The 27,405-nt window shown below is 42.3% G+C and overlaps 1 protein-coding gene across 3 annotated transcripts in view; it reads left to right on the top strand.

The window, feature by feature from the left end:
- DNAAF9 (dynein axonemal assembly factor 9) overlaps positions 1–27,405 on the top strand; it is a 154,200-nt gene that overhangs the window by 69,146 nt on the left and 57,649 nt on the right. For 2 of the 3 annotated variants that reach the window (XM_047771505.1, XM_047771507.1), the window contains exons 9-20: positions 4,030–4,085; positions 7,292–7,427; positions 8,859–8,940; positions 10,225–10,261; positions 14,373–14,460; positions 15,609–15,685; positions 18,085–18,129; positions 18,465–18,510; positions 22,149–22,260; positions 24,089–24,159; positions 24,828–24,878; positions 25,429–25,516. In XM_047771505.1, coding sequence (XP_047627461.1) covers positions 4,030–4,085; positions 7,292–7,427; positions 8,859–8,940; positions 10,225–10,261; positions 14,373–14,460; positions 15,609–15,685; positions 18,085–18,129; positions 18,465–18,510; positions 22,149–22,260; positions 24,089–24,159; positions 24,828–24,878; positions 25,429–25,516 — 889 coding nt within the window. The remainder of the gene's footprint in view (positions 1–4,029; positions 4,086–7,291; positions 7,428–8,858; positions 8,941–10,224; positions 10,262–14,372; positions 14,461–15,608; positions 15,686–18,084; positions 18,130–18,464; positions 18,511–22,148; positions 22,261–24,088; positions 24,160–24,827; positions 24,879–25,428; positions 25,517–27,405) is intronic. The other variant, XM_047771506.1, reaches the window with a different exon arrangement.

The following is a 27,405-nucleotide window of genomic DNA, read 5'->3' as shown; positions in this document are numbered from 1 at the left end:
TCCTTCTTTCCTTCAGAGACCCCAGTTTACCTCTATGTAAGGCCACTTGAGGTTGTCCTACTTCTCACTGATACCCGTCTCAGTTTGGGGGACTCTTTTTTTTTTTTTTTTTGGCCTATTTAGGGCTGCACCCGAGGCATGTGGAACTCTCAGGCTAGGAGTCAAATCGGAGCTGTATCCACTGGCCTACACCACAGCAACACAGGATCCCAGCTGTTTTTGTGACCTACACCACAGTTCACAACAGCGCCAGATCCTTAACCCACTGAGTGAGGCCAGGGATCAAACCTGCGTCCTTATGGATACTAGTGGGTTCATTTGCACTGAGCCATGAGAGGAACTCGTGGGGATTCTTTTTCCTTCTCTCATTTCTAGTTCTAAGAGTGAAAAATATTCAAAAAGATATACTCAGTGATGTGTCTCTCCTGGTTTCTTACTACACTGTCCTCATTCCCACTTTCTTCCCACCCTTTTTCTACCCCATTTTATTACTGATAGGTAGCAGATCTCTTTCAGTTTCTGGTTTATCTTTTCTGTTTCTTTTGTACAAATGATCATATACATGGGTATTTTCTTATATCCTCTTACTTGTTCCACTGAAGAATAGCATACTGTAGTCATTTACACTTAACAGTATATCCTGAAAACCCTCTAGGTCGGTTCATTGAGATTTTCCTCATTCTTTATTATAATTCATAGTACAGGTGACTCTTGAAAAACATGGCCTTGAACTACCCAGGTCCACTTACTCAAGGATATTTTTTAATAGTAAATACTACAGTACTACATGGTTCATGATTGGTTGAAGCCACAGATGCAGAGGAACCATGAATGCAGAAGGCAGATTGTCAGTTACTTGCAAATTAACTCCTGTGTTCAGCTGTCGTCCAGTGTGTGGATTTATCTTAATTTGTTCAGCCACTCTCTTATGTGTATGTATTTAGGTTATTTTCAATATTTTGTCATTGAAAACTGCCATAGTAAATAACTCTGTGCTTATGTATTTTCATCTTGTTGGAGGTTTATTTGTCTAGTAATGCGATTGCTTGGTCAAAAGGTGAGTACATATGTAGTTGTGCTAGCTGTTGCCAAGTTTCCCTTCAGAAAGGTTTGCATTCCCCCTAGCAGCATTTGAGGGTGCCTATTTCCACAGCCTCACCAATAGAATGTGTTTTCATATTTTTAAAGTTTTGACAGTTTCATAGATGAGAAATGATATCTTGATGTAATTTTAGTTTGTACTTTTCAAATTATGAGTAAGCTTGAATGCTTTTTCATATGATTGAAGGCCATTTTATATTTTATTTTCATATCTTTTCCCCATTTTAATGTTGGTACAGTATTATTAACTGAACTGTAGGGCACAGGTTTTAGGTCTTATGTCCCTTGTTTTGTTGTTTTTTTTTTGGTCTTTTTGCCATTTCTTGAGCTGCTTCTGTGGCATATGGAGATTCCCAAGCTAGGGGTCAAATCACCAGAGCCACAGCAACGCCGGGTCCGAGCCTCGTCTGCGACCTACACCACAGCTCACGGCAATGCCGGATCCTTAACCCATTGAGCAAGGGATCGAACCGGCAACCTCATGGTTCCTAGTTAGATTCGTTAACCACTGAGCCACGACGGGAACTCCCTGTCCCTTGTTTGTAAGAGTTGGGTTTTTTTAATATATATGTTTAGTCTTTTGAAGTTGTCTGTGATACATATTCCAAATATTTCTTCTTTGTTTATCAGTTGCGTTGGGGTTTTTTTGCCATCCACATCTTTTATCTTTATGTAAATTTATTAATATTTTCTTTCATTGCCTCTGGATTTTGAGTCATTGTATAGGGAAAGTATTATAAGGTTAAAGAGGAATTTACCCTTTTAGTACTTGGGTGATTTAATATTTTAAATTTAGGTTCCTCATTTACTTGGGGCTTTTTTGTGTTTATATGATGGGAGATGTGGATCTAATTTTATCTTTTTTTCCCAAATGACTCTGACTAGAATCCCAACTATGCTCCATGACCTGGGACAAATTAATTAAATTAGCCAGCTCATCTGTAGAGAGGGGGTAATGATAAAATGTACTGCATGGGTTGTTACTAGGATCACAATTGACCCTTGAACAGCCCTGGGGGTTAGGAACATAGACCTTCCACTCCATTAGCAGTCTGCATTTAACTTACAGGCAGCCCTTTGTGTGCACTATCCCTCCTTGTACAGGGCCATCCTATATCTCTGTTTCCTTGACATTCGTGCTTCCGCATCTACAGATACAACCAACCACAGATCATGTATTACTGTTCTATTTACTGTTGAGAGAGAGCCACACATAAATGATCCTGTGCAGTTCAAATTTGTGTTGTTCAAGAGTCAAGTGTACTTGATTTAATACATTTAAGTGCCTATTGCATTTCATATGGTAAACCCTCAATAAACATTTAGTACTTTTATTGTAGAAAGAATTTTTACAAATCAGTAAGACAAACTCCCAAACTCCAATTGCTAACTATCCAGAGGATATAAATAAACAATTAATTACCAAAGAGAAGTCCAAATGGTCATTGACCATATATGAAATATTCTACTTCATTAAAAATCGAGTATAAAATTAAACAGTAGTGAGGTACTACTTTTCATTTATCAATTTGACAAATATATATATATATATTTTTTTGTCTTTTTGCTATTTCTTTGGGCCGCTCCCGCGGCACATGGAGGTTCCCAGGCTAGGGGTCATATCGGAGCTGTAGCCACTGGCCTACGCCAGAGCCACAGCAACACGGGATCCGAGCCACGTCTGCAACCTACACCACAGCTCATGGCAACGCCGGATCGTTAACCCACTGAGCAAGGGCAGGGACCGAACCCGCAACCTCATTGTTCCTAGTCGGATTCGTTAACCACTGCGCCACGACAGGAACTCTGACAAATGTATTTTTAAAAGGACATTTGAAGGACAGTGCTTTCCCTGAGATAGGCACACTCAGATGTTGTAGGTGGAAGCATACATTGATAAAACTTTTTTGAAAAACAATTTGGCAATATGATTCTGCCTTTTATCATGGCATAAGAGAGTTAGTAGCAATATAAATTTACAAGAATAAAGGACTATTTAATAAACTTTGGTACAATCTATATATATGTCTATTCTATGGCTATACCATGGAAAAGAAGATTTGAAGGAAATGTACCAGAATGTTAATAGTTCTTAAGAGATTGTAGGTGGTTTTTATTGTATTCTAAAATACAAAATGTGACAGTGAGTTAAAGATCCAGTGTTGTCACTGCTGTGGCTATGGTGTGGGTTTGAGCCCTGGTCGCAGAACTTCCACATGCTTTGGGCACAACCCAAAAAATTAAAAATCAAAATAAATAAGCAGTATTTAATTTAAATATTTAATGGGGGGACAGTCAGTATTATTTAAGGGGATTAAAATTTCCTTTTAATGTTTCGAACTCTTGACATAGACCCAGCATATCATTGTTTGATTAGTGTTTAGCCTAGCACTATGCACACCAAAGCTGGAAGTACTTCTGTGGTTTCCTGGGAAACTTCTGTCAGTGTATTTAAAAATTCTTTGGATTCTTCCTCATTAACAATTTTAGTTTAGAATATTAGAATTAATATGTAGTATAATTTATAGAATTGCTTAATTCTGCTTATCAGAAATGTAGGGGAAATGTTTTAATAGAAGGAAAAATTCCTATATGATTATTACTTGGAGCACCAATAGTGGTAGGTCCAATTTCCTTTCAGTAGTTAAAAACTGTAAAATTTGACAAGAGTTTCTTTTCTCTACCTTCCCTTTCTTTTTCTCTTGCATCCTTTTGTCTTCTTTCTTTGCTGATTTTTGTTTGCTATATATCCCCAAAATTCATGTCGTGATCCCCGTGTCCTCCCATGTTCTTATGACAGTCTACACACATATATCTCTCCTGCTTCCTCCTTCTCTCTCTCTATATATATATATATGCACATATATGAGGGGGTTATGATTGTTTTATAAAATCATGATCTTTATATAATGTTGCCTTCTTTTTTAGCCATTCAGAAGTTATTTTAGTCATGGAATGATCTCCAGTCATATAACTGAAAATAGGTAAGATTCTTGGGAAGGAAAGTTGAATGGTGATAGAGAAAATGGGGTTAACAAGGGGGTGGATATGGGGGAGAATCTAAGTCCAGAAGCTGGAGTCAAGAAAATACGAGTTGACTTTAGTCATCACAGTATAAGAAATCCATACTCTGTAAAGTCGTCTGTTTCCGCTTTTGTATTTTTGTATTAAAAACACTTTTAGGAGTTCCCGTCGTGGTGCAGTGGTTAACGAATCCGACTAGGAACGATGAGGTTGTGGGTTCGATCCCTGGCCTTGCTCAGTGGGTTAAGGATCTGATGTTGCCGTGAGCTGTGGTGTAGGTTGCAGACACAGCTCAGATCCCACATTGCTATGGCTCTGGTATAGGCCAGCGGCTACAGCTCTGATTAAACCCCTAGCCTGGGAACCTCCATATGCCATGACAGCAGCCTTAGAAAAGACAAAACAAACAAACAAACAAAAAAACAGTTTTATATTAAACTGGCTTCTAAAACGTTGTAGCTTGCTAAAATCTAAAGAAAGAAATTTTTTTATTCAATCCCTAGCCTAGCAAAGCTAGAGAAAGCAGAGTGTCCATGGGATTGTGTGGAGTAAAAGGGATCTGGCATAAAGGTTCAGCCCCAGGAAAACATGGGAGCCAGGAGGGCTGCTGCATTTGTTTTTTTCAAGTACTTGCTTCAGCACCTCTCTTGCTATGATAATCAGGAGGGCCCAGCAGGAGATAGTTCCTCTGATAAATAGATGAGAGTAGATCTTTACTTTCTTTTCTTCCCCAATTCCAATCCAACTTTATAGTGAGACAAACTACCCTGCCTGGGATTCAGAGTCGTCTTTTTCTGCTCAGTGTCACTTAGCTTGAATTAAGCATCATAATTAGAATCATATTTACTTTTAAGAGCCTCTGTTTGCCTGAAGCTTAAGGAAATTCTTATTTTTAAGAATAATGAAAAGAAATGCAAAGGATTTCCCACATGACGTAAACTAAGTGCAGTTTAAGGAAAGGTATAGATAAAAACATCCGTTTTAGCTGCTCTGACAAAAAATACCATAGACTGAATAGCATATAAACAACAAATATTTCCTCATTGCAGTTTTGGAGATTGGGAAATTGAGGATCATTGCACTGGCAGATTTGGTGTCTGGTGAGGGATCTCTCTGGAACCTCTTTTCTAATCCCATTCATATAGTCTCCATCCATATGAACTAATCACCTTCTGCCTCCTGATACCCTCACTTTGAGGGTTAGGATTTTAACATGTGAATTTTGGGAGGACACACCTTGGAACCCATCACAGAAACTTATCTTTTTAAAATATCCTTTAGTTATTGAATATTTGTTGAGAAGGTATGACATACTAAGCCAGAGATGCATGGTTAAAAAATAAGCTAGACACAGTCTCTGCCCTCATGGAGTACATAATATGGTGGGAAGATAAGACATTAATCTAGCAACCTTATAAAGAAATACGTAATTGCAAACTCTGATTGGTGCCTTGAAGGAGATAAGAAAATGGTACAGTGAAGACCATATAGGAGAGCCTGACTTCTGGGGAAAGGTATGAATGGTAAGTGAAGATAATTTAGGGAGAAAAGTAGTGGTCCTGAGATGAGAACATAAGGAACATAAAATAAATGTTTGTTAAGGAACATAGAAGAAGAGTTTGGCTGAAGTATGGGAGTTGGGAGAGAGTGACCTTACATGGAGCTAAAGAAGTTAGCCAGGCAAGACCATGTAAGGCCATATTGGCTATGCGAAAGATTTCAGCTCTTCTGAAAATAAAGGCTTTGCATATTTGAAAGATTGTCCTCTCTGCAGTATGGAGAACAGATTATAGGAAGGCAGAGTGGAAGCAGGGAAACTATGAGGAAGCATTGCAGTCATCCAGAGAAAGAATGGAAGAATCGAAGGCAGTATGGACTAGGCTTGTGACCATGTGGATGGAGGAACAAACAGGAGTGAAATTTGGCTTGTTGATTGGATTTAGAGGGTGAGGGAGCAGGAGAAATCAGGGAGGCCTCAGGTCTGTCTCAGCCCATGGATGGATGATGAAACCTTTTATTTACTGCAAGAACCAGAAGGAGAACAGTTTTGGCGGGTAGATCCTGAGAGAGGAGAAGAGAGAACAGACAGCTAATAAATAGTTAAACCCTACAGATATTCAGAGGTCAGGTAGGGGAAGAGCATGACTGACAAGGGAGACTGAAAAGCAACAGCTCTTGCAGGGGAGGATGTCAGGTGCTTCTGAGAAACCAAGGAAGGAAGAGCTAAATACTTCCCATTGAATTTGCTGTGTGCTACATGAAGAGCATTTGGTGACTTTTCCAAGAGCAATTTAAGTGAAATGACTTAAGGGGGGGTTGATTGAAGGGAGCTGAGAAGTGAGCAGAAAGTAAAAACAAAAGGACAGGTCCAGCCAAGGGAAGAGAGGGAAAAGAGGGATGGGTGCAGGGACAGGTAGGTGTGGTGGTAAGAACATTTGCAACCTGATTTTCCTCCTTCCCTCCTGAAAGCTACTCAGATATGGTTAACAGCCCTATTGTCTGTCTGCTGTGTGAGTGTCACAACTGCTGTCATTCTTAAAAATGCATATTTCCATCAAAATGCTATTGTATAAAACAGGTTTTGCTCCACTTCTGCATCATGAACAGCAAACTTATAGATCTTCTTAAGAATCAGGACAAGCTGGGAGTTACCGCCTTGCCTCAGTGGTTAACGAATCCGGCTAGGAACCATGAGGTTGTAGGTTCGATCCCTGGCCTTGCTCAGTGGGTTAAGGATCCAGTGTTGCCGTGAGCTGTGGTGTAGGTTGCAGACTCGACTTGGATCCTACGTTGCTGTGGCTCTGGCATAGGCCGGTGGCTACAGTTCCAATTTGACCCCTAGCCTGGGAACCTCTGTATGCCACATCAGTGGCCCAAGAAATGGCAAAAAGACCAAAAAAAAAAAAAAAAGATTCAGGACAAGCTGAAAATGTAAACGTGGCTTGGATTTAGTTATGTCCCTAAATGACCTGATCCCTGTATATCAGTAGAAGTCAGAGATAATCTGGCATCTCTTCCCAACCAGCAGGGAGCATTGAGTGGACTGCACTGACCACCTTGTGCAAACTGCAGGATGCCATTCAGAGAAGCTCACAAACTCATTCATTTGGAAGTTTTCCTGGCCAGAAATCTCTTCTCTAATCATGTTTTTGATTTGCCACTCTAGCCCTAATAGGCAGCCATTTGTTCTCTTTGGTAATCATTCCACCCGAGAAAACCTGAATGCTGGCAACTTTAACTTCCCCTCTGAAGGGCACCTGGTACGCAGCACTGGTCCCAGTGGGAGCTTTGCCAAACACATGGTGAGTGGCTTCATTGCCTTTTGCTTAATTGATTGTATTATCAACCCTGTAGGGAGGAGGGGAGCTAGATAAATGGAACCTTTCCAATTAGTGTATTGATTTAACTTTGCCACAAGCACGGCCAAAAAGAAAAAATGGTAATAATAAATAAAAATAATTGGAGATGTTATTTTGCAAACATGGGAACCTAATGAAATCAAAGAATTTACCTGAGACCTGCTTCTGGAGTGGTAGGGGCCATGGTTATGAACTTTCATCTTCATTCAGCTCTATTTCAAGGAGACATACTTAATCCTTCCCATTTCTGTGCATAATTTACAGATTAATAGGTGACATGTAAAGCAAGCAGATCTGATTACCTGAGCAGTTGTATATTACATTTGCAAATTCCGTTGTACCAATTTCTTTTTTAGTGTAAGCATCAATAAATTTAAATTTAATATGTGCTTACATAAATTTGTGACATCATCTGAGGAAGCAGGTTTGAAACACATTAGCACCTTAAAAAAAAGCTTTAGTTTTGGAAAATTTGGAAATCCAAGGACCATGTTTTTATTAAGGAAATAAGCCTATTAACCCAATAATTAGAAATGTGTACATGAATTTTCATTTAGGATCATGGCATTATTGATTATATTCACTATGGTGAATTTTAGGTTAGAATTAAAATTTTATTTCAAATCTATAACTTGGATTCACAGTGTGCACAGTATTACAGAAAAATGCCATGTATTTTCTTGTGATATCCTTAAACAGTAGCCGAAAATAGAGAAGGAATGAATATTTGTGTCATATTAGCTATTTTTAATATACCGTGCTAATTTCTTTTCCTTTAGTTTTTGTGGTAGTATTTTTACATTTTGTACTTGCATTTTCCCAATGAGATGTTGGATTTTTAAATGAAAAAAGGACATCCATTTCCATCTGTATAAGTGAACAACCAAACAGGAAAGAAAAATAAGAATTTAAAAGTCCAGAGAACTTATTTTCTCTTATGGATGGCCTCTGTACAAAGATGAAATACAAATGAAGATGGGGACCTGAGTAGCACGTCCGTTCCTGAATTTGTAGCTGCACCCCATGCACGTCTGCATATCATGTCAGCCAAGATCCTCACTGTTAAATTTCAGGATTGATATTAATGACACTCAAAACCCAAGCACATTTCCTCTTTTTTTCCTTCTCAGTTGTTAATTACCCTGGTGCCCTGGGCTGATCCAATGGCAGCCTCATATCTCAGGTTAAAAATAACACACAAGATACCTTTGGGAAAATGACAGTTAAAGGTCACCTTTTCCCCTGTGCATTTAAAGAACAATAAATCAGCTGTTGGTAAAGTAAAATTGATTTCCACTAACGATACACTTTTTGTTTCTCTAACAGTACACACTAAGTCCTTGCTTCTTTACTTTTTTTTTCCCTGACATCCAGGTAGTACAGTGTGTTTCACCAAAGGGACCTCTTGCTTGTTCAAGGACATACTTTTTTGGAGCTACTCATGTTCCTTACTTGGGTAAGTCCCTGTAAGTTGTGGTCTCATCAACTTATCTAATGAATAGTTTCTCCCATGAACTAGAATGGTCTCAGGATTTACTACTTTCCTCAGAAACTCATAGCCTCTAACTCCCTCTTGATTCCAGATGGAGAGTTGATGTGCCTAACATATTTCTCACACAGTGTATTTCAGGATAAATAATTATCATCTCAATATATAGTATGTCTAACCTTGTGTAAGACTGTGTTCTTGGTATCAGAGGGAAGGCAAAGATGAGTCAGCTGTAGTTGGAGAGCGGGAAGAGGTAGGGCTGTGACGGGAGTTTGGATGACTCAGCCTGTTGTTCTTGTGAGGAAAGTGAGGAGGGTTATGGTAGAAGGATACCCATGAGCTGAGAACATTGACAGGAGCAAGTGCCCCATGCTGAGGAGGCATCCAGAAAGGCCAGGCTGACTGAGGCTGTCCTCCTTGCTGGGGTAACAAGAGCCTACAGATATCCAAAGAGATGTGGAGAAGAGCCTGTCGAACGAATGAGGGTCCCAGCACTGTTGCACAGAGGAGAGTGCATCAGAAACCAGGTTTTCTTCTGAGTGTTGTTAAATAAGCCAGGAAACTGTGAAAGAAGCATGACATGGGTTGAATAATTTTTTTTGGCCACGCCATTGGCATGCAGAAGTTCCCAGGCCAGGGATTGAACCCATGCCACAGCAGGAGCCAGAGCCACAGCAGTGACAATGCTGGATCCTTCACCCCATGAGCCACTAGGGAACTCCTTGGGTTTGATAATTAAGGAGATGAAAAAAGAGGCAGAAATGAACCTGCTTACTTATACCTTCTAGTTTAAAAAATTGAAAATAGAGACAAAAATATTCCAGAGCCTAAGATTCTGCATGTTTTCTCTATTGTTTAGTGGTGATGCTAAGCGAATTTCAAAGTAAGTGTCAGGGATGAAGGTCTAGGAGCATCCTGGGAGAAGCTAGCTTTCACTGTTGTTTGTGTTTGTAATGTATGTACCTCAAAACAAAAGCGTTCCTGACATCTTTAAATTAAGAAATTCTAGCCTCCTTGTGAAGTCTTTCTATCTCCTGTAATCTCATCACAACTTTTTTTTTCCTTTTTTTTTTTTTTTTTTTTTTTTTTGCCATACCCACAGCATATGGAAGTTCCCAGGCCAGGGGTCCAATCCAAGTCACAGTTGTAACCTACACCAGAGCTGTGGCCGCCCCAGACCCATAACCCACCATACCACAGAGGGAATTCCGTAATCTCATCACATTCTAAATACATGGTCCTTTTTCACAGGAGATGACAACAAGGTGCCCAAGAAAACTGAACAAATGTAAGTCTTCATTTCTATTACACATTTTTTTTTCTCAAAGTTGAGTTACTCAAAAGTTGTGACTGTCCTATCTGCCTCCTTTTGAGATCAGCACTGGGTAGGACATATGGTTAAGAGGTGATCAGAGCTCTATAGTCTTCCAGGATGTCCCAGTCCCTGTCTCTAATCTTGACTTCCAGGCTAGAGACCGCCAGATTTGCCATTTGTTCCTTTCTCCAGAACTCAGAGACTTCCTACCTGCAGACGCATGCATTTAAATGGCGTGACTCTTCTTAGTATATCTTCTAGGTAGTGCATTTTTTGTTAGGGGCTTGCCAAAAGCTTAAAACATCCTGAAACCCATTGGGAGAATCTGTATGAAAAGCACATCTGGTCTGAGAAGTGTTTCCTCTGAATTTGACACTCAGGCTTGTGGAGCAGAGCTAGAATTAGAGTCTCAACTCAGGCTGTGCAGCTTTAGAAAGGACCTAGTGTTGCCTTCTCCCCCCATCCCAACTCCCACATATAGCAGGAAATCGAAGACAGGAAATAAAGTCATTAATGCTTATAGTAGTCTTTTTGGGCTGCGATAACAAAATACCACAGACTAGGTGGCTTAAACAATAGAATTTTTCCCTCACAATTCTAGGAGGTAGACGTCTTAAGGTCTAGATACCAGCAGGCTTGGTTTCTGGTGAGCCTTCTCTCCTGGAGTTCAGACCACCACCTTCTCTGTGTGTCATCACGTGGCCTTTCTTCTGTGCTCACGTTCAGGGAGAGAAGGATCTCCAGTGTCTCTTCTTCTTCTTATAAGGACACCAATCCTATTAGATTAGGGCCCCATCCTTATGACTTCGTTTAACTTTAATTACCTCTTTAAAGGCCCGACAGACAATTCCACATGAATTTTGGGAGGACGTAATTAGTCCATAATAGGCCTGGAATTTCTAATTCCATAAAGGAAGTTTCCTTCAGAAATATGAACATTCAGAGTTTCCGTCATGGCTCAGCGGAAATGAATCTGACTGGTATCCATGAGGACGCAGATTCGATCCTTTGCCTTGCTCAGTGGGTTAAGGATCCAGCATCGCTCTGTGAGCTGTGGTATAGGTCGCAGACGTGGCTTGGATCTGGCATTGCTGTGGCTGTGGTGTAGGCTGGCAGCTGTAGCTCCAATTCAACCCCTAGTCTGGGAACCTCCATGTCCCGCCAGTACAGCCCTAAAATGAAAAAAAAGAAAGAAATACGAACATACTATTCTATTATTACCTAATTATATATCCTAACCTAAATTTATTAGGTCTGTCCTTCCCAAAGGCCAGCAGTGACAGGGCACAGAGAATTGTCTTTATTCGAAGATGTTTCCCAAGCTATATAGCAGTTCCCAGAACTACTGAATCAGGACCTCTAGGGTAGGGCCCATGGGGCGCTATTTTATAAGAAATATTGTATATATATATATGGTAATATAATCATACTACAGAAAATTTGGAAAATAGAGAAAAAATAATTAGATCAGTTGGGATCAACACATACTCACTACTTTATGTAAAATATATGTATAAAATAGATAAGTCACAAAAACCTACTGTGTAGCACAGGGAAATCTACTCAGTACTCTATAACCTATATAGGAAAAGAATCTGAGAAAGAATAGATTTATGTGTAAATGATTTTGCTGTATACCTGAAACTAATACAACATTAGAAGTCAATTATATTCCAATAAAACTTTTTTAAAAAGATCAGCCATTTCCTCTTCTTTGACACTACCCTTTAATACCTTAATGGGTATCTTTTTGGGGTTTTTGTTTGTTTTTTAATTACACATTTAGGTTTCGTGTAGCTATAATTACAATGTATATACAACTCTTTTGTGGGTCTTCTTTATTTTAGCAGCAAGTCACTCACATTCTCACATGTTGGTAGATAAGTATAATCTTGCTTTGTACCTGCTTGTGCTTCCATGCCCCCTGTGCTTAGCCATTGCCTTGGATTCTCATTCTGGACCCTTAGACAATTCGCCTGAACCAAATCTATTGGTGCCCTGCTTTAGGGACTGGTGTTGAGAGCTGCTTGGGCCCACGTCAGGTGACTTTCTAGATCATAGAGCTGGCGGAACTTGGGCCTGATGGAGTCCTAGTGAAGGCAACACAGCACCATCCAGGCATAGAGCAAGTCCTTCCCTAATCATGGGTCTCAAGCCTCTCATCCAGGCCATTTTATGAGTCAGAGCCAGGTAGCTTTGTATTGAGCTCTTGCATAAAGGTCTATAGAGGAGAAGGCCAAACCAGGGAGTCTGCCTGACCAGCGTTGGTATTGAATGATGTTTGAGTTAGGCCGGGTGAGGAGGGAGGAAGGGTATCTTTATATGTCTTTGGTGTTGGCCTCTATGAAGCTTTGCCCTTAGTGTTGAGATAGGGAGGATTCTTGTCATACCTGGAAGTGGCCTAGCTCTTTGACAGTGTCCCTGCTGGGCACCTTCCTACCAGGACATGCCCCTCTGCTGTGGTCTGGCTGGTGGTCTTCAGGGTATATTGAACCTTGAAGCTGTCATTTTGTCCTTTCGCTCTTTCTTCTGCCCAACCTCAGCTCTTACCTACAGTGCAGAGGTGTGGTTTGAGAGCCAAGGAGGAAATTGAAGGAGTTGGCAGTATGATGTGGCACGGTGGCAAAGCACCAGGCTGAGCGCAGACCTGAGTTCAATTCTATTGTTTTTCTGTGACTTTGGACACTTATTCCACTTCTGTAGGCCCTACTTGTTTATTCTCTAAGATGAGAGTGTTAGACCGGATCATTTCTGTGTCCCTTCCTGCTATCAAATTCTTTTTGCCTTCCTTTACCTGTGAGAAGATTCTCAGGCTTAAAAACAGACATATTCTTAGGTAAGGCAGTTACTTGCCGGATATCTCCCTTGCCTTTCGGGGCCTCATGGGTGAGCCCCCTCTCTCTGTAATTATCCCAGTAAGATTCTGGATCTCCTTCCCCTAAGGCAAGGGTTCTCAACCAAAGGAAATTTTACCCACCAGTCCCTCCCCAGCACCCCATCCCCAGGGACATTTGACAATGTCTGGAAACATTTTTGGTTGTTGCAGCTGCGGGCACTACCAAGAGGCCAGGGGTATTGCTAAACATCCTGTAATACACAGAATAAGACCCCACAACAAAGAATTAGCTGACCCAGAATGCAGCGGTGGTAAAACCTTACGCAAAAGGGAACCAGACCTGGATTTTCTAGGGATATTCATGGCAGTCTTCATCTAGCAAAGAAAAAACCTTTTTTATAATGACTTCGGGAAGTGAGAAGTCAGACTGGAAGAGAAAGATTGGGCAGGGCTGGGAATTCTTCCCCTCAAAAGCATTTTCTATTCCCTAGATTCAGGTAAGCTGTTTAGAAGGCGGTCTGTGGCTGTCAGTTGGATAATCTCTTTTGTCCCCTGAGGGCTCCCACCCTGAGGTTCCAGTAGCAGCCAGCCCTTAGCAGGCCTGAGGAGGAGACTTGAAGGTGTGGTGTAGTTGATTCCTGGAAAAGCAGCAAGTCTGCGTTAACATACCTTTCAAGGGAGTTCCCATGTGGCTCAGTGGGTTAAGAATCCAACATAGTCTCTGAGGATGCAGGTTTGATCCTTCACCTTGCTCAGTAGGTTAAGGATCTGGTGTTGGCAAAAGCTTAGGTGTAAGTCACAGATGTAGCTCAGATCTGGTGTTGCTATGCTGTGGCATAGGTCTGCAGCTGTAGCTCCTATTCCATCTCTGGCCCAGGAACGTCCATATCCACAGGTGCATCCGTAAAAAGGCAAAAAAAACCCCAAAAAGACACCTTTCAGTTCCTCTTAGAGGATCAGGGAGCCCATATCATTTTCTTCTGATGGATCACAGCAGGGAGGGTTGGTCTTTTAAGCAGAATTAAGAAGAGCCAGTTCTTTTTATCAATTCTTTTATCTTTTTATAAGAGCAAAGTAAAAATTGGAATGGGGCACATAGATTTTAAAAGGTTTAGAAGTCAAGTTCTGTTTTTATACTTTAGTCATTTTATTTAAAAATCAGTTTCTTAGAGAATGTCATTTATGTGCACGCAGCTTTTGATGAAACTTTGTGATGCTGTAGTTAACCCTTATTTTTTGTTGTTAAAGTAGGCTCTTGTCACAGGTCTATGCTGCTGTTATTGAGGCTGTTTTGGCTGCCATTGCATGTTATGCTAAAACTTCCAGTCTAACAAAGGTAATTTAATGTAAAACTTAGTAGTTATTTTAATGTAAAACTTCTTATCCCTCAGTTTTTCTTTGGAGACCTTATAGTACTTAGTTTTATGTGAGCTTGGGCACAAAAGAGGTGCCTTTAGAGAGCTGAGCTTGTGATGCCTGTAACCTGCTGTTGTCTTATGAATGATAGCTAATCCACACTTCTTTGTAGATATCTGGTTGTATTAAAGAAGAGTCGTTCTGTAGTTTATTGTTTTACCTAGTAGTTTTTTTAAAAGGCTTTTAAAAGTTAAAGCAAAATATAGACTATTTTACTGTGACTCAATAAAGTTAGATAAGTTTGTTTTGAACCATATAGTTTGATTTCCTATAATTTTTGTTTTCAAAAATTAAAGTTTGGAAAATCTGACTTTCCTTTCCTAGATAGGCACATGTGTTCTCATTCTCTGACCATTAATGTCCTTGCTGTTTTGCCATTATTAACCTGTTTTTCTGAGTTGGATTCCGTATCTGACCTAATAATGAGATAAGAAGAGTCGTCTTGATGCCTCCAGTAGGACCTTTCCTGAAACAAGCCATTTGACCTTGGAAAGGTTGTGTTGTAGATATCAAAGAGAGTGCAGTCTAGTCTCCAGGACCTGGCCCTCTGCCCTCCTCACTGATATTAGTACTTGGGATTTCTCAGCCCTTTAACTGAAAGCCTGTGCAAAACAGTTGGTTATCCTTCAATAACAGTTCTGCACCTTTGTTTTTTAACTGATCTTTTGTAATTTCAATTATTTGAATATTCTTAGCATCTAAGCAAAAACACTGAGGGCCTCGGTCCCTCCCTCCCCGAGGGCCAGGGGAGAGGGGAGGAGAAAAGCACTTTTCTAAACCTCACAATGGCACTGTCCCAGCAGGTTTCAGCTCTCCAGCAGATCAGGTTCCAGTGCCCACCTGCCTGAATGAAGTGTTTTCTTATGAACCCAGCCTGAAGAAAGCAGGCACCTATTTCCCTTAAGAAGATGTTTTCACTTTGATCTGTGGATGTGTGCAAAGTAGTCACGTAGAGGGAATGGGCACAGAGTTCTCCTGGTCAAATGTTAGAAGGACTCTTCCTGTCAGAAAGGATACTCTTTCCTGCTGTGAAAGCTAATTGTCCCTGTTTTGTTACTGGTTTTATAGGCCAAGGAGGTAGCTGAGCAGACCCTGGGATCTGGGTTAAACTCTTTCGAGTTGATGCAGTTTAAGGCAACCCTACGGTAAGTAATGGCTGATATTGTCTATAAAACTTTAATGTTTGTGTTTTAAAAACCTTTTTTGGGATTCCCGTGTGGCTCGTCGGGTTGAGAATCTGACTAGTATCCATGAGGACATGGGTTCAATCCCTGGCCTCGCTCAGTGGGTTGAAGGCTCCAGCGTTGCCGTGACCTGTGGCATAGGTCGCAGATGCAGCTCAGACTGGCATGGCTGTGGCTGTGGCATAGACCAGCGGGTGCACCTCTGATTCAGCCCCTAGTCTGGGAACTTCCATATGCCACAGGTGCAGCCCTAAGAAAACAACAGCAACAAAAAACACATTTTCTCTCCTTTGTGTTTGATATTCAGTCTCCCCTTTGAGAAATGTTCCAGTAAATCAGTAGGATGTATGAAAGAGAGTCATTCATGATCAGGGGTTTATTTGAGAGGCCAAGGAGCCAGAAAGGGAGGAACGATATAAGAGTCAGATACACTTAGTAAGGCTGGAATGGGAGGCACATCAATGCTAGAACCAATGGAGACCTTACAGTCCTGGGTTCAGAGGTTAAAAAGATGAAGCTGGGGACATTTGTTAGGATCAGGGGCCCTAGGCACATGACAGTGGTTGCTTAGAAGAGACTTGCCCTGGGCCTCACCTGCCTCTTAGATGGTAGACACCTCTGAGTCGGCCATGTCTCAGGGTCTTGGAATTTGGCTTCCTGCCACTCTTCCCATTGCACATGTCCTGGCACATCACAGTAAATCTCTTTGTGTTCTTTGCCAAAGAATGAACACAGTCCATTCAACCTTTTGTCCCATGTGAGGACAAAAGTACACAGAGTGACAAAGGAGACAAAATACACCAATTCTTTAAGAATACTTCTGGGATGTGCCCTGTGGTACCTCAGCTCCATGCCCCATATTTTCTTACATCTAGAGTTCTGGGTAGTGAGAAGGAGCATTTATAGAAAGTTAAGTCAGAGTTCCCATTGCGGCGCAGTGGAAACAAACCCGACTAGGAACTCTGAGGTTGCAGATTCCATCCCTGGCCTCACTCAGTGGATTAAGGATCCAGCGTTGCCGTGAGCTGTGGTGTAGGTAGCAGACATGGCTCGGATCTGGCGTTGCTGTGGCTGTGGCGTAGGCTGGAAGCAACAGCTCCAATTAGACCCCTAGCCTAGGAACCTCCATATGCCACTGCTACAGCCCTAAAAGGACAAAAGACAGAAAAGAAAAAAAAGAAAGAAAGTTAAGTCAGTTAATGATCTAAGAAGAAGGATTTTGTTGCTGCAGCTCCAGGAGCAGAGCAAAGAGCCAGAACTCTTTTGGGGAAAAGCTTTGGGCTTCTTCAGGTCTCTTTTCCTTTCTTCTAGGTCTTCTGGGTCTTCTGGATCCTATACCTCAGGCCATGAGAGGGGAGGGCCAGAGGAAGTTGGGCCCCTTAAGGCCATGGGCTGGCTTGCACTGTCTGTTCCTGGCAGACCTGAGTTTGAGGAAACTCCTTTGCTTTCCAGCTGTGTTATCTAGGGCAAGATAGGGAGCTCTCTGTGCATGTTTCCTCATCTTCCTGTCCTATAGGGTGACTGGGCAAGTGAATGGTCGTACTGTCTCAGTGGATTCTCCTCTGTCATCATCTGCATGGCCGATAGAGTCGTTCCATTCCTCCTGTCTTTGGGTCCTTGCCCAGCCCATTCCACCTTTTCAGGGCAGGCTACCTCTCAGTCCCAAGGCCTCTTTGGCATAAGTGTTGCCACCCTGACTGGAGGAGAGAACAAGGAGAGAACACCCAAGTAACAGGAGCCAAGTCTGCCAGGGCCAGGCCTCCACCCTAGAGCCCACCCTTCTCTCCACATGATCACTCCCTCAAAGTGCGTCAGATGGGCAGGTCTTCTCCAGGAGGAATGTGAGAAGTTAATCTACTGACCAGTACTTGTTAAGGCAAAAAGTTAAACTTGTGCAAAAGGGCTTTCTTTTGAAGCCACAAGGATTTTCTGGTTATTCCTCAGCTCTGAAGGCTGGCCATGCCCCTTATTACATAGCAGTTGACTGTGGGTAGCGATCTGGCTTTGAGCAGGGTGGCAGTTTGAACACAGAGATGGTGAAGAGAAGGAAGATGAGGAGAATATGCTGAGGCTATGGGCCAGAGGCCCAGGACAAGTACAGGTTTATTCTGTCTGCCATGGACAACAATCTCCTGCTATATCCAAGTCTAGACAGCTCTGAGAATCTGACTGGAGTCAGATACTGGCCCCACATTTGCTGATGGAATGATACCTGGGGCAGGTAAGGACGATGCACACCTCACCAATGGCTGTGAGGGCCCAGCACAGGTGCACTGCAGCGGCAGGTGTCTGGGGAGGATGCCAACACAGTGCTTGCAAGAGCAGACTGACTTTTGTTTTACTTTGTTTTGGGTCTACAGCTCCAAGATGGCTTTTCATATCCATGCTGTGAATAATCTGGGGAGGTAAGTGTATGTTCATAGTGTGTCCCTCATTTGGGGCAAGTTTTAGCAACAAAAAGACTACCTGTATCTGCTGGCATGGATGGTCTCACAGTTCCACACCTAGCAGTGGCCTTACTCCAGGGCTGAGCTCAGAGCTGCCTGAATGCTTTTGTGGAAAGGCTAGGGTGGGGTTGGGGGTGAATCTGATCCCCTCCAAGGGGAATTTTGCATCCATGCAAACAGTGTTTTGAAAACTTCCTGAGAGAGATCTGAGTCTGTGAGTTGCTTTTTAGTTGAAAAAAAAACAGAGCATCGTAAATTCAATATATGTCTCTCCCATCACTTTCCTCTTTTAGAATCGTGCCTCTGGACAGTGAAGATAGCTTATACTTTGTGAAGACGGTAAGCAGAGCTGTTACAGGTCAGCTGGCAGGCAATGGCCTGTAGAGGACGCCTACAAGGGGTGATGCAGGAATGAGTGAGAGTCTTAAGCAGCCCACCTCTTACCTGAGAAAATTAGTCTTTTCAAGACTGGTCAACCTGCAGGTAGCCTAGGCAACTGTAGCAGGCCCACCATGGCTGCAGTCCCATGTCTTGGCACCCCTGGTGCAGAGTCTTAGCTGGGCCATGGAGAGTGAGGTTAAGAAGGCTTCCTGAGGTTAAGAAGGCTTCCTCCAAGTGGCTGAGATTGCTCTGACCTCACATAGAAATGGGAGCTGAGGACAAGCCTGCCTGGACACAGACCAGGTTTTCAGTGGCTTCTCTGTGTTCCAAGGCCTTTGTTACGCCTTTATTTAGCAGAAGCTTATGAAAATAAAAACAAACATTAAAAAAGAAAAAACCAGGAGTCCTCATCAGGGCACAATGGAAAGGATTCTTGACTAGTACCCACGAGGACTAGCCTGGATCAGTGGGTTAAGTAGCCGGCGTTGCCGTGAGCTGTGGTATAGGTCACAGATGCAGCTCGGATCCTTTGTTGCTGTGTCTGTGGTGTGGGCTGGTGGCTACAGCTCTGATTTGACCCCTAGCCTAGGAACTTCCTTATGCTGAGGGTGTGGCTCAAAAAGTGGAAAAAAAAAACCCAAACAAAACAGAAACCAAAGGCATGAGTTTCTTGTCAAATGGGATAGAACAAAGTTTTCTGGTCTATATTCTGCAGACACACTGATGGGCCAGGGAAATGGGTTTAGATATACAAAAATATTGGTCCCTGGGATGGGCTGGCATCTTCTTAGGGAGCCAAAATTTCTAGGCCGGTTGTTCCCAGCCACAGCCGAGTCCTCTGTTTACCCCAATGCATCCTCATGCAAAGAAAATTGACAAGCAGTGTATAAGAGGATGGTGGACATCCAGCCAATATTCTGGTTGTAGTATGTGTAGGAACAAGTTATACCTTGAGTCCATTCTGTGGCTACTGCCTGCGCCTTAATTTTAGTGAGCTTTTGGAACTGGGTAGGCAGGCGTGGATGACTTGGTGTAGATACATGCCCCCCACCATCACTAGTAGACAAGTAGTAGCGTTACCTCTTCTACAGAGAGTGGGTAATTTGTTTAGGTTGTGAGGAGTTACTGTGTTGATAACATACTTGATCCCTGTCTCTCAGCATTTCGTGTTGAGGTTCTTTTAGACTAATTGAGACTTTTTTGTGACATTATTAAGACCCTGAGAAATACTTTCTGATATTTAGGTGATAATGCTGGACTTTAGATTACTTGACTTCTCACCTTAGACTCCTTTGCAGAGAAGCTAATTGCACTGGAGTAGGAATTAGGAGTCCAGTAGAATCATACTACTGCATTAAGTATACATTCAGCAGCGCTAATGAAATATGAAAGAAAAGATACTGTGTGGGTGCTTTCTGTCCAAATCTTGTCTTCCTTTTCAGGCAAAGATGAAGTTCTGCCTCCTCCAAGCCTAGCCTACTGATTTCCCCCTACAAGTACCATATTCCTATAGCACCTGCAGGTTATACCGTGTAAATTAGGGAGTAATTCTGTAGTGATGTGTCTCATGATAACATCTGTGTAGGAATGCCCTTGTCTCTCCAACTATGCATTATAGGTTCCCTGAAGATAGGAACCATGCTTCTTATATTTTCTCTCTCCATGCCATATGTGGGAAGTATATAGCAAGTATCTAACATATGCTACATGTATTCTTTTTAATGGTCTCTCTCCCCTTCCTCAATACCAGAGGCCAAATAAGAAGTGGGGGTTTAGGAACCTACAGGATTTGTCTTCCTAATTGATCTGGGAACCAAAGAAGTGGCATTCCTTTTGTCACTTAAGACTAACCATGTAGCCCGGGAAGGTTCTCTGTCTTCAAATACTCAAATGTCTTTGTATAGATTTAGATAAACCTTCTAGTTGCCAAACCTAATCAGAAATTTAACTAAAATATAAAGCCTACCTGTCATTTTCGTGCCTTCCTTTATTATGACAACATAGAAGATTAAGGACTTTGTGTTTTTTTTCTTTTCAACTCTTCAGCCATCTTTTTGTGGTCTTTTTAGGGGTTGAATTGGAGCTGCAACTGCCAGCCTACACCACAGCCACAGCAGTGCCGGATCTGAGGTGCATCTGCAACCTGCACCACAGCTCACGGCCACACCAGCTCCCCAGCTGAGGCCAGGGATTGAACTCACATCTTTATATTAGTCAAGTTCATTACTGCTGAGCCACAGCAGGAACTCTCTGTCATCTGTTTTTATTTGAGCATCTAGCAATCCCTTCAAAAGGCCTAGGTCTTTTGTCTCAGGCCTGAGGGTAGAGCAGGCATCTTATGCAAGGACAACAAAGTGTGAAAATGAGCTCTGGCTTCAGGAGCTCTGCACCTGGCCATTCAGCAATGTCAGGCCAGGAGGGCAGTGGCCTAGGAGGGCTCATTGTCCTACTAATCCCACGTCCCTCACCAGATCTTCACGGTCATCACAGACTCAATTCTGGCTGGTACCATTTTTGCATTTCCTCTGCCATCTAGTAATTCTCTCCTCAGAGTTATTCCATTTTCACTAGTTTTAAACTGAATTAGAGCCTTCTTACCAGTCACTCAGGAGTTCTCTCTGAGTTGCTCCAGGAATTTTTTTCTGGCCTACTAAAGCTTCTACTTTTTTTGTCTTAGCTGTGAAAGCTTAAACAGCTGTCTTTTAATTTTTTTGGCACTGAAAGGTGCATTTGCATGTTTTGACGTATACCTGGAGATATCCATGAAAATATGTACCTCCTTTTCTAGATTTGTTCAGAACTCGAGCCCAAACCAAAGAACAAGTGGATGAAGAGTTCCTTTGTGGCTCAGCGGGTTAAAGATTCAGTGTTGTCACTGCAGTGGCTCAGGTTGCTGCCATGGCATGGGTTTAGTCCTTGGCCCAGGCACTTCCACATGCCACAGCTATGGCCAAAAAAAAAAAAAAAAAGAGTGGATAAGAGTGTGGACACACTGGGAAGTAGCAGTAGTCACAGTAAAGATGAGAGGCTGTTACATTGCCTCTTAGGGAAGATAAGCCATCTGAGGGATTTATAGAAATGTAAAGGGAGCTCCCGTTGTGGCTCAGCAGGTTAAGAACTTGACTGATATTATCGATGAGGATGCAGGTTTAGTCCCTGGCCTCGTTCAGTGGGTTAAGGATCCAGCAGCATTGCTGCACGCTACGGTGTAGGTCAAAGATGTGGCTCAGATCCAGTATTTCCATGGGCATGTCGTAGGCTGGCAGCTGCAGTTCTGATTCAGCCCCTAGCCTGGGAACTTCCTTATGCCAAAGGTATGGCCCTAAAAAAGAAAGAAAAGAAGAGAAACATAAAGAGATTCTTCTTCTAGCCCAAGTGTGTCTCTGACCAAGGAGCAATTGCAGGGAAGCCTTGGATGACCCTGAAGTCATCTCTCAGTTTTGAGATATATTTCAAGATAACTTTGGTTTTCCTTAGAAATTCTCCAGTATTCTTTTGTCATGTGCCTTAGTATTTTGTGGTCTGTTTCTTATGGGTCTTTCCCTGAAGGTATAGGAGTAACAGCTAGTCTAACTCTAGTTTCTCATTTAATACAGGCTTGTATGTCCATCTATGACATTCCTGACTTACTGGGAGGAAAGGGTTGCTTGGGATCTGTGGTCTTCTCAGAATCTTTTTTGACTTCTCAGATCTTGGTTAAAGAAAAGGGTAAGTATATGTGGTCTTTGGAAAGCAAAACTTGAGCTTTGTGTGTGTGTGTGTGTGTGTGTGTGTGCGTGTGTGTGTATTTATGTGTGTGTGTAGATAGATAAGCAAAATAAACTATAAGCTAAGTCAAAAGACCAGCAATAAACCGGTGAAAATATTAGAATACTTACAGTAAACAAAGGGTATATATCTCTAACTTATGAAGAGCTCTTACAAATTGATAAGATACCCAGTGCTAAATGGGCAAAAAATACGAGCAGGTAATTCACCAGAGTGGAAAACAATTTAATTAATTAATTTATTTATTTATTTATTTATTTTTTGGTCTTTTTGCCACTCCCACAGCATATGAAGTTCCCAGGCTAGGGGTCGAATCTTAGCTGTAGCCACCGGCCTATGCCAGAGCCACAGCAACTCGGAACCCGAGCCGCATCTGCAACCTACACCACAGCTCACGGCAACGTAAAATGTATTTTTAATATTTATATATATTTGCATTTACATACACAAACTCACACACACACACACACAATTGACTCCTGAACACTGGTTTAAACTGCACAGGTCCATGTATACATAGATTTTTTTTTTCTTTTCTTTTAGGGCCACATTTGTGGCATGTGGAGGTTCCCAGGCTAAGAGTTGAATTGGAGCTGCAGCTGCTGGCCTACACCACAGCCACAGCAATGCCAGATCTTTAACCCACTGAGCGAGGCCAGGGATTGAACTCACATCCTCATGGATACTTGGGTTCATTACCACTGAACCACAACCGGAAAGTCCAATTTTTTTTTTTTTTTAATAGATACATGCTTCAGAACTACACATTCTATGGTTGGTTGAATCCATGTATATGGAACTGCAGGTATGGGAGGCTGACTGTAAAGTTACGCATGGATTCTCAACTGTGCAGTGGGTCATTCCCCCTAGCCTCCACATTGTTCAAGGTTCCACTGTTTGTGTGTGTGTGTATATGTGAATATGTACAGCCTTACCCGTAGTCAAGAAGCAATTTGAAACAGTAATTAGATTTGGGGGGGGGTTGTTGTTTTTGTCTTTTTGTCTTTTTTTTAGGGCTCTGCCCGTGGCGTATGGAAGTTTCCAGGCTAGGGGTCCAATTGGAGCTGTAGCCGCCAGCCTACGCCACAGCCACAGCCACAGCAACGCAGGATCTGAGCCACAACTGCAATCTACACCACAGTTCACAGCAATGCCAGATCCTTAACCCACTGAGCAAGGCCAGGGATCGAACCCGCAACCTCATGGTTCCTAGTTGGATCGTTTCTGCTGTGCCACGACAGGAAGTCCAAATTTGGGATTTTTTGGTCATAAATGTTAGCAAAAAAATTTTACGCAATGATAATATCCAGTGCTAGTAGGATGAGCCTGATAATGTCTTGTTTGGTTTTTACTATATACACCTGTACTACCTTGATAAAAGTATAAATTAGAAGTTCTCTTGTGCACAAGGTTAAGGATCTGGTGTTGTCACTAGTGGCTCAGGTCACTGCTATGGTGCAGGTTCCATCCCTGGCCTGGGAACGCCAAGGGCCATGGGCACGGCCAAAACAAATTTAAATAAAATAAAATAAATAAATAAAATGGACTCTATTTAAATGTGTTTCTATTTGTCATAGAATAGAGTTAACCTATTGTGAAGCTTTTCTCCATCCCCTAATTAGACTCCTTGACCCCAGATGAGGAAGTTTTCATTATTTGAAGACATCAGACTCTGTATACTAATAAGAGGGAAGGGGGAACAGTCTGGGGCCTACAAAGTGGGCTCAGGTGGTGAGCAGTAACCGACATGTCTGTGATCTTCCTACAGATGGCACTGTTACCACAGAAACCAGCTCCATAATCCTGACAGCCGCCATACCCAGATTCTGCTCCTGGCTGGTTAGTGTCATTGATCAGGTGAAAGTGGACCAAACATGGAGAAATTGGGGAGAACACTTGAGGAAGAGCCTCTTCATTGGGCCCCTGGAGGAATAACCGATCCTGACCTAGCTACAGTTTAAGAATAGACGTTGGTTTACCCCTGCTCTTTTTCTTTGTACACGAGAACCTGGTTTCTCTAAGTCTCTCATAATCTGGTGCCTTGGAACACAGAAAGTATGACAGCAGTGAGTCTAGTGATGGTGTAAGTACCTACTTCAGAATCTGTTCATACTCCGTTTCTGCAGGTCTGATATGAATAGAGAAGAGCAAGAGTCGTCCTCTAATGTAAACAGATTTAGATGAGAACGCACTCAAAATACTTTAATATGTTCTCTTTCCTTCATCCCTAAAAAGTCTTCTCTGAAGTGAAATGTAAGTGAAAACTAACATATGCTCTCCACACATCAGGCTTATTTAGTGGACTTCAGGTCCCCGTGAGAGAGGCCACCATGTCCTGGTGCTCTGAGCCTTGGTGACTAGCAGCAGCTCTGACAACTGTCAAGGCCTGAGAACCCTGGATTCGGTGAAGGGACTGCTCTCCTGGAAACTTGTGAACACAGGGGAGACCTAGCAAAGTTTTGCCCTTGAAGTAGTAAATTGAAAATCTGCACTTCTCTTGGATACAGGTGGAAGATACTGAAGTAAAATTGTCCGAGAAAACCCAGCAGGCGGTTATGGTAAGCAGTCTTCTTAATGTTAACGTCTTATCAAAATGAAATGTAAACAATTTTTAAAAACAATTTTAAATATTTCATCTTACTGCTAATCTAGAGGTTCTATACCTCCTTGCCTCAATTCCTATTTGTATTCTTCCCCTTCCTAACAGAGTTCTAGTAATAACCAGGGATGGGGTAGACAACTTTAGATCTTTTTCCATAATCTCCCAGATCTCAGATTGGCCTAGACATGTAGAGCTGAGAGGTTAATGCTTTAGGCAAAGAAGAAGCTGCTTGTTATCAGAGGATATAAATCCGCGGGAACACGAACAAGCATTGTAGACTGTGGTGTCTGAACTCAGAGAGGACCTTATCATTCTTTTTCTCAGCACCAAGTCACGGATGCCAGTAACCTGGCAGAGAGCCAGGTAGTGCCACAGGCCACAAAGGAAGTTTCGTGTATTGGAGATTGACTTAGCAGCTTTTGTAGACAGACAAACTTGAGCTGGACTTCTGATTCTGTGAATGTTTATGCTGTAAATCACCTGCTCTTTGTGTTTGTTTTTTAAAGGGGGATGAGTGTTTCCTGGGCACTTTTCTCACTAGAGGAGAAGGAGCATATCTTTTTTCTAGTAATCCACAGTCTTGGCCTGAGGAAGGTGAGCAGCTCTGACTTTTGTATTTTTTGATTCTGGTTGGGTCCCTCTTTTGTAGATAACTGACATGGGTGTTGTGATTAATGATACATCTGATATTTGAAAAGACTTGTTGGTGTGGAAGTGTTCTCTTACAGCTTTTCTCCTTTGATCCATCCAGCTGAGGAAGCTTGTTCCAGGAAGGACTAGCCTCATAACTGCACCTGGTTCTCTTGTTGCTGCCTGAGAATTGCTCTCAGAATGAGCTAGAGCAGCATTTCCAGAAATAGATTCTGTGGATTGAGACAAAATCTGGATTCATTTTTTATTGCTGTGTAACAAATTACCACAAATTTGGTAGCTTAAAACAACATGCATTTATTTTCTCATAGTTGGGTGGGTCAGAAGTCCAGGCAGGCTTGACTGGATTCATGTTTGGGCTCTCATAAGACTGAAGTAAAGGCATCAGCCAGACTAGACTGATACCTGGAGGCTCTGGGGAAGAACTTGCTCCTGAGCTCATCCAGGTTGTGTGTAGAGTCCTTCAGACTGTAGGACTAAGGGGTCTCTTCTGTTGCCGACTGTCATCTGGAGCCACTTTTAGCTCCTCCCACCAGAGGTCCTCGCCCTGTGACCCTTTCCATCTCAGCAACAAAGAACTTCATTGTGTTGAATCTCCCTCACTTCTAATCTCTCTGAACTCCTCTCCTACCAGCCAGAGAAAACTCTGCTTATAAAGGGCTCAGCTGATGAGAGGAGGCCCACTGTAATCTCCCTTTTGCCATGTAACATTACCTGAACACAGGAGTGACCTAAAATGGTGAAGGTCATGGGGGTTTCTTAAATTTCTGCCGACTGGAGTTCCCACTGTGGCTCAGGGGGTTAAGAACCTGACTAGTATCCATGAGGATGTGGGTTTGATCCCTGGCCTCAATCATTGGGTTAAGGATCCAGCATTGCTGCAAGCTGTGGCATAGGTCACAGATGTGGCTTGGATCCACGTTGCTGTGGATGTGGTGTAGGCCAGCAGCTGCAGCTCTGACTCGACCCCTAGCCTGGGAACTTCCATAGCCACCGCCAGTGTAGCCCTATAAAGAAAAAGAAAATTAAATTTCTGCCTACCACAGTCTGCCCTTTGGCCCCCACATTTTTTACATGCAAGATATAAACAACCCTAGCCAAGAGCTTTATCCCATTATGGTAACAAATCTAAGTCTTAAATCTCACCAACTCAGAAATCAAAAATCTCAAGATTATCTACATCAAGATTATCTAAATCAGCTATAGGTGAGGTGCTGGAAGCATAATTCATTAAAGACAGCTCCTGAACACAGTTCTCCACGTGGGGACCTGTGAAATTAGAGGCATGTTACCCGTCCCAGCCCTCCCAAAATACAAGGTAGAACTGGCATAGGATAAAAGTTACAGACATTCAGATTCAAAAAGTCTGCGGGGTGAAAGATAAAAGAGTCCCAAGGCCAGGGCAGCTTTGAAATTCAGCTAAGACAAACTCCAGTTCCCAGATTAGGTTTTAAGTCCCTGGGCTCTTGGTTCTACCCTCTAAACTCTTAGCGTTACCCTCTGGGCTCATGAATGCTCTCTGGGTCATCCTTCCTTTTCATGAAGGTGGTTCTTTGTTTGTAGCTGATTAGTTTTATCAGCCTACTTCTTGCCTCTAGAATTTTGGGAGTCCAGTAGTCTCCTTTCCTTTTCTATTTTTTGTGTCCCTTTCAGTCCAAGCTGGCAGTGTTTCTGCTGATATAAAATTCTCAAGAACCTTGTTGGTCTTACATGGATTTCCTGGGGATTCATTCTGTGCTCCTTTTTGGCTTCCTCAAAATAACATTTTCTTATGAGTCCTGTTCTTTCCCTGTTATACATCATGTTTTTTTGTGGAGGAGGAGTTGTGACTC

Source organism: Phacochoerus africanus, chromosome 3 (assembly GCF_016906955.1).
Source record: "Phacochoerus africanus isolate WHEZ1 chromosome 3, ROS_Pafr_v1, whole genome shotgun sequence".
Classification (NCBI taxonomy): Eukaryota; Metazoa; Chordata; class Mammalia; order Artiodactyla; family Suidae; genus Phacochoerus; species Phacochoerus africanus.
Note: the sequence above shows the minus strand (reverse complement) of the source record. Positions and strands in the feature narration are given on the sequence as shown.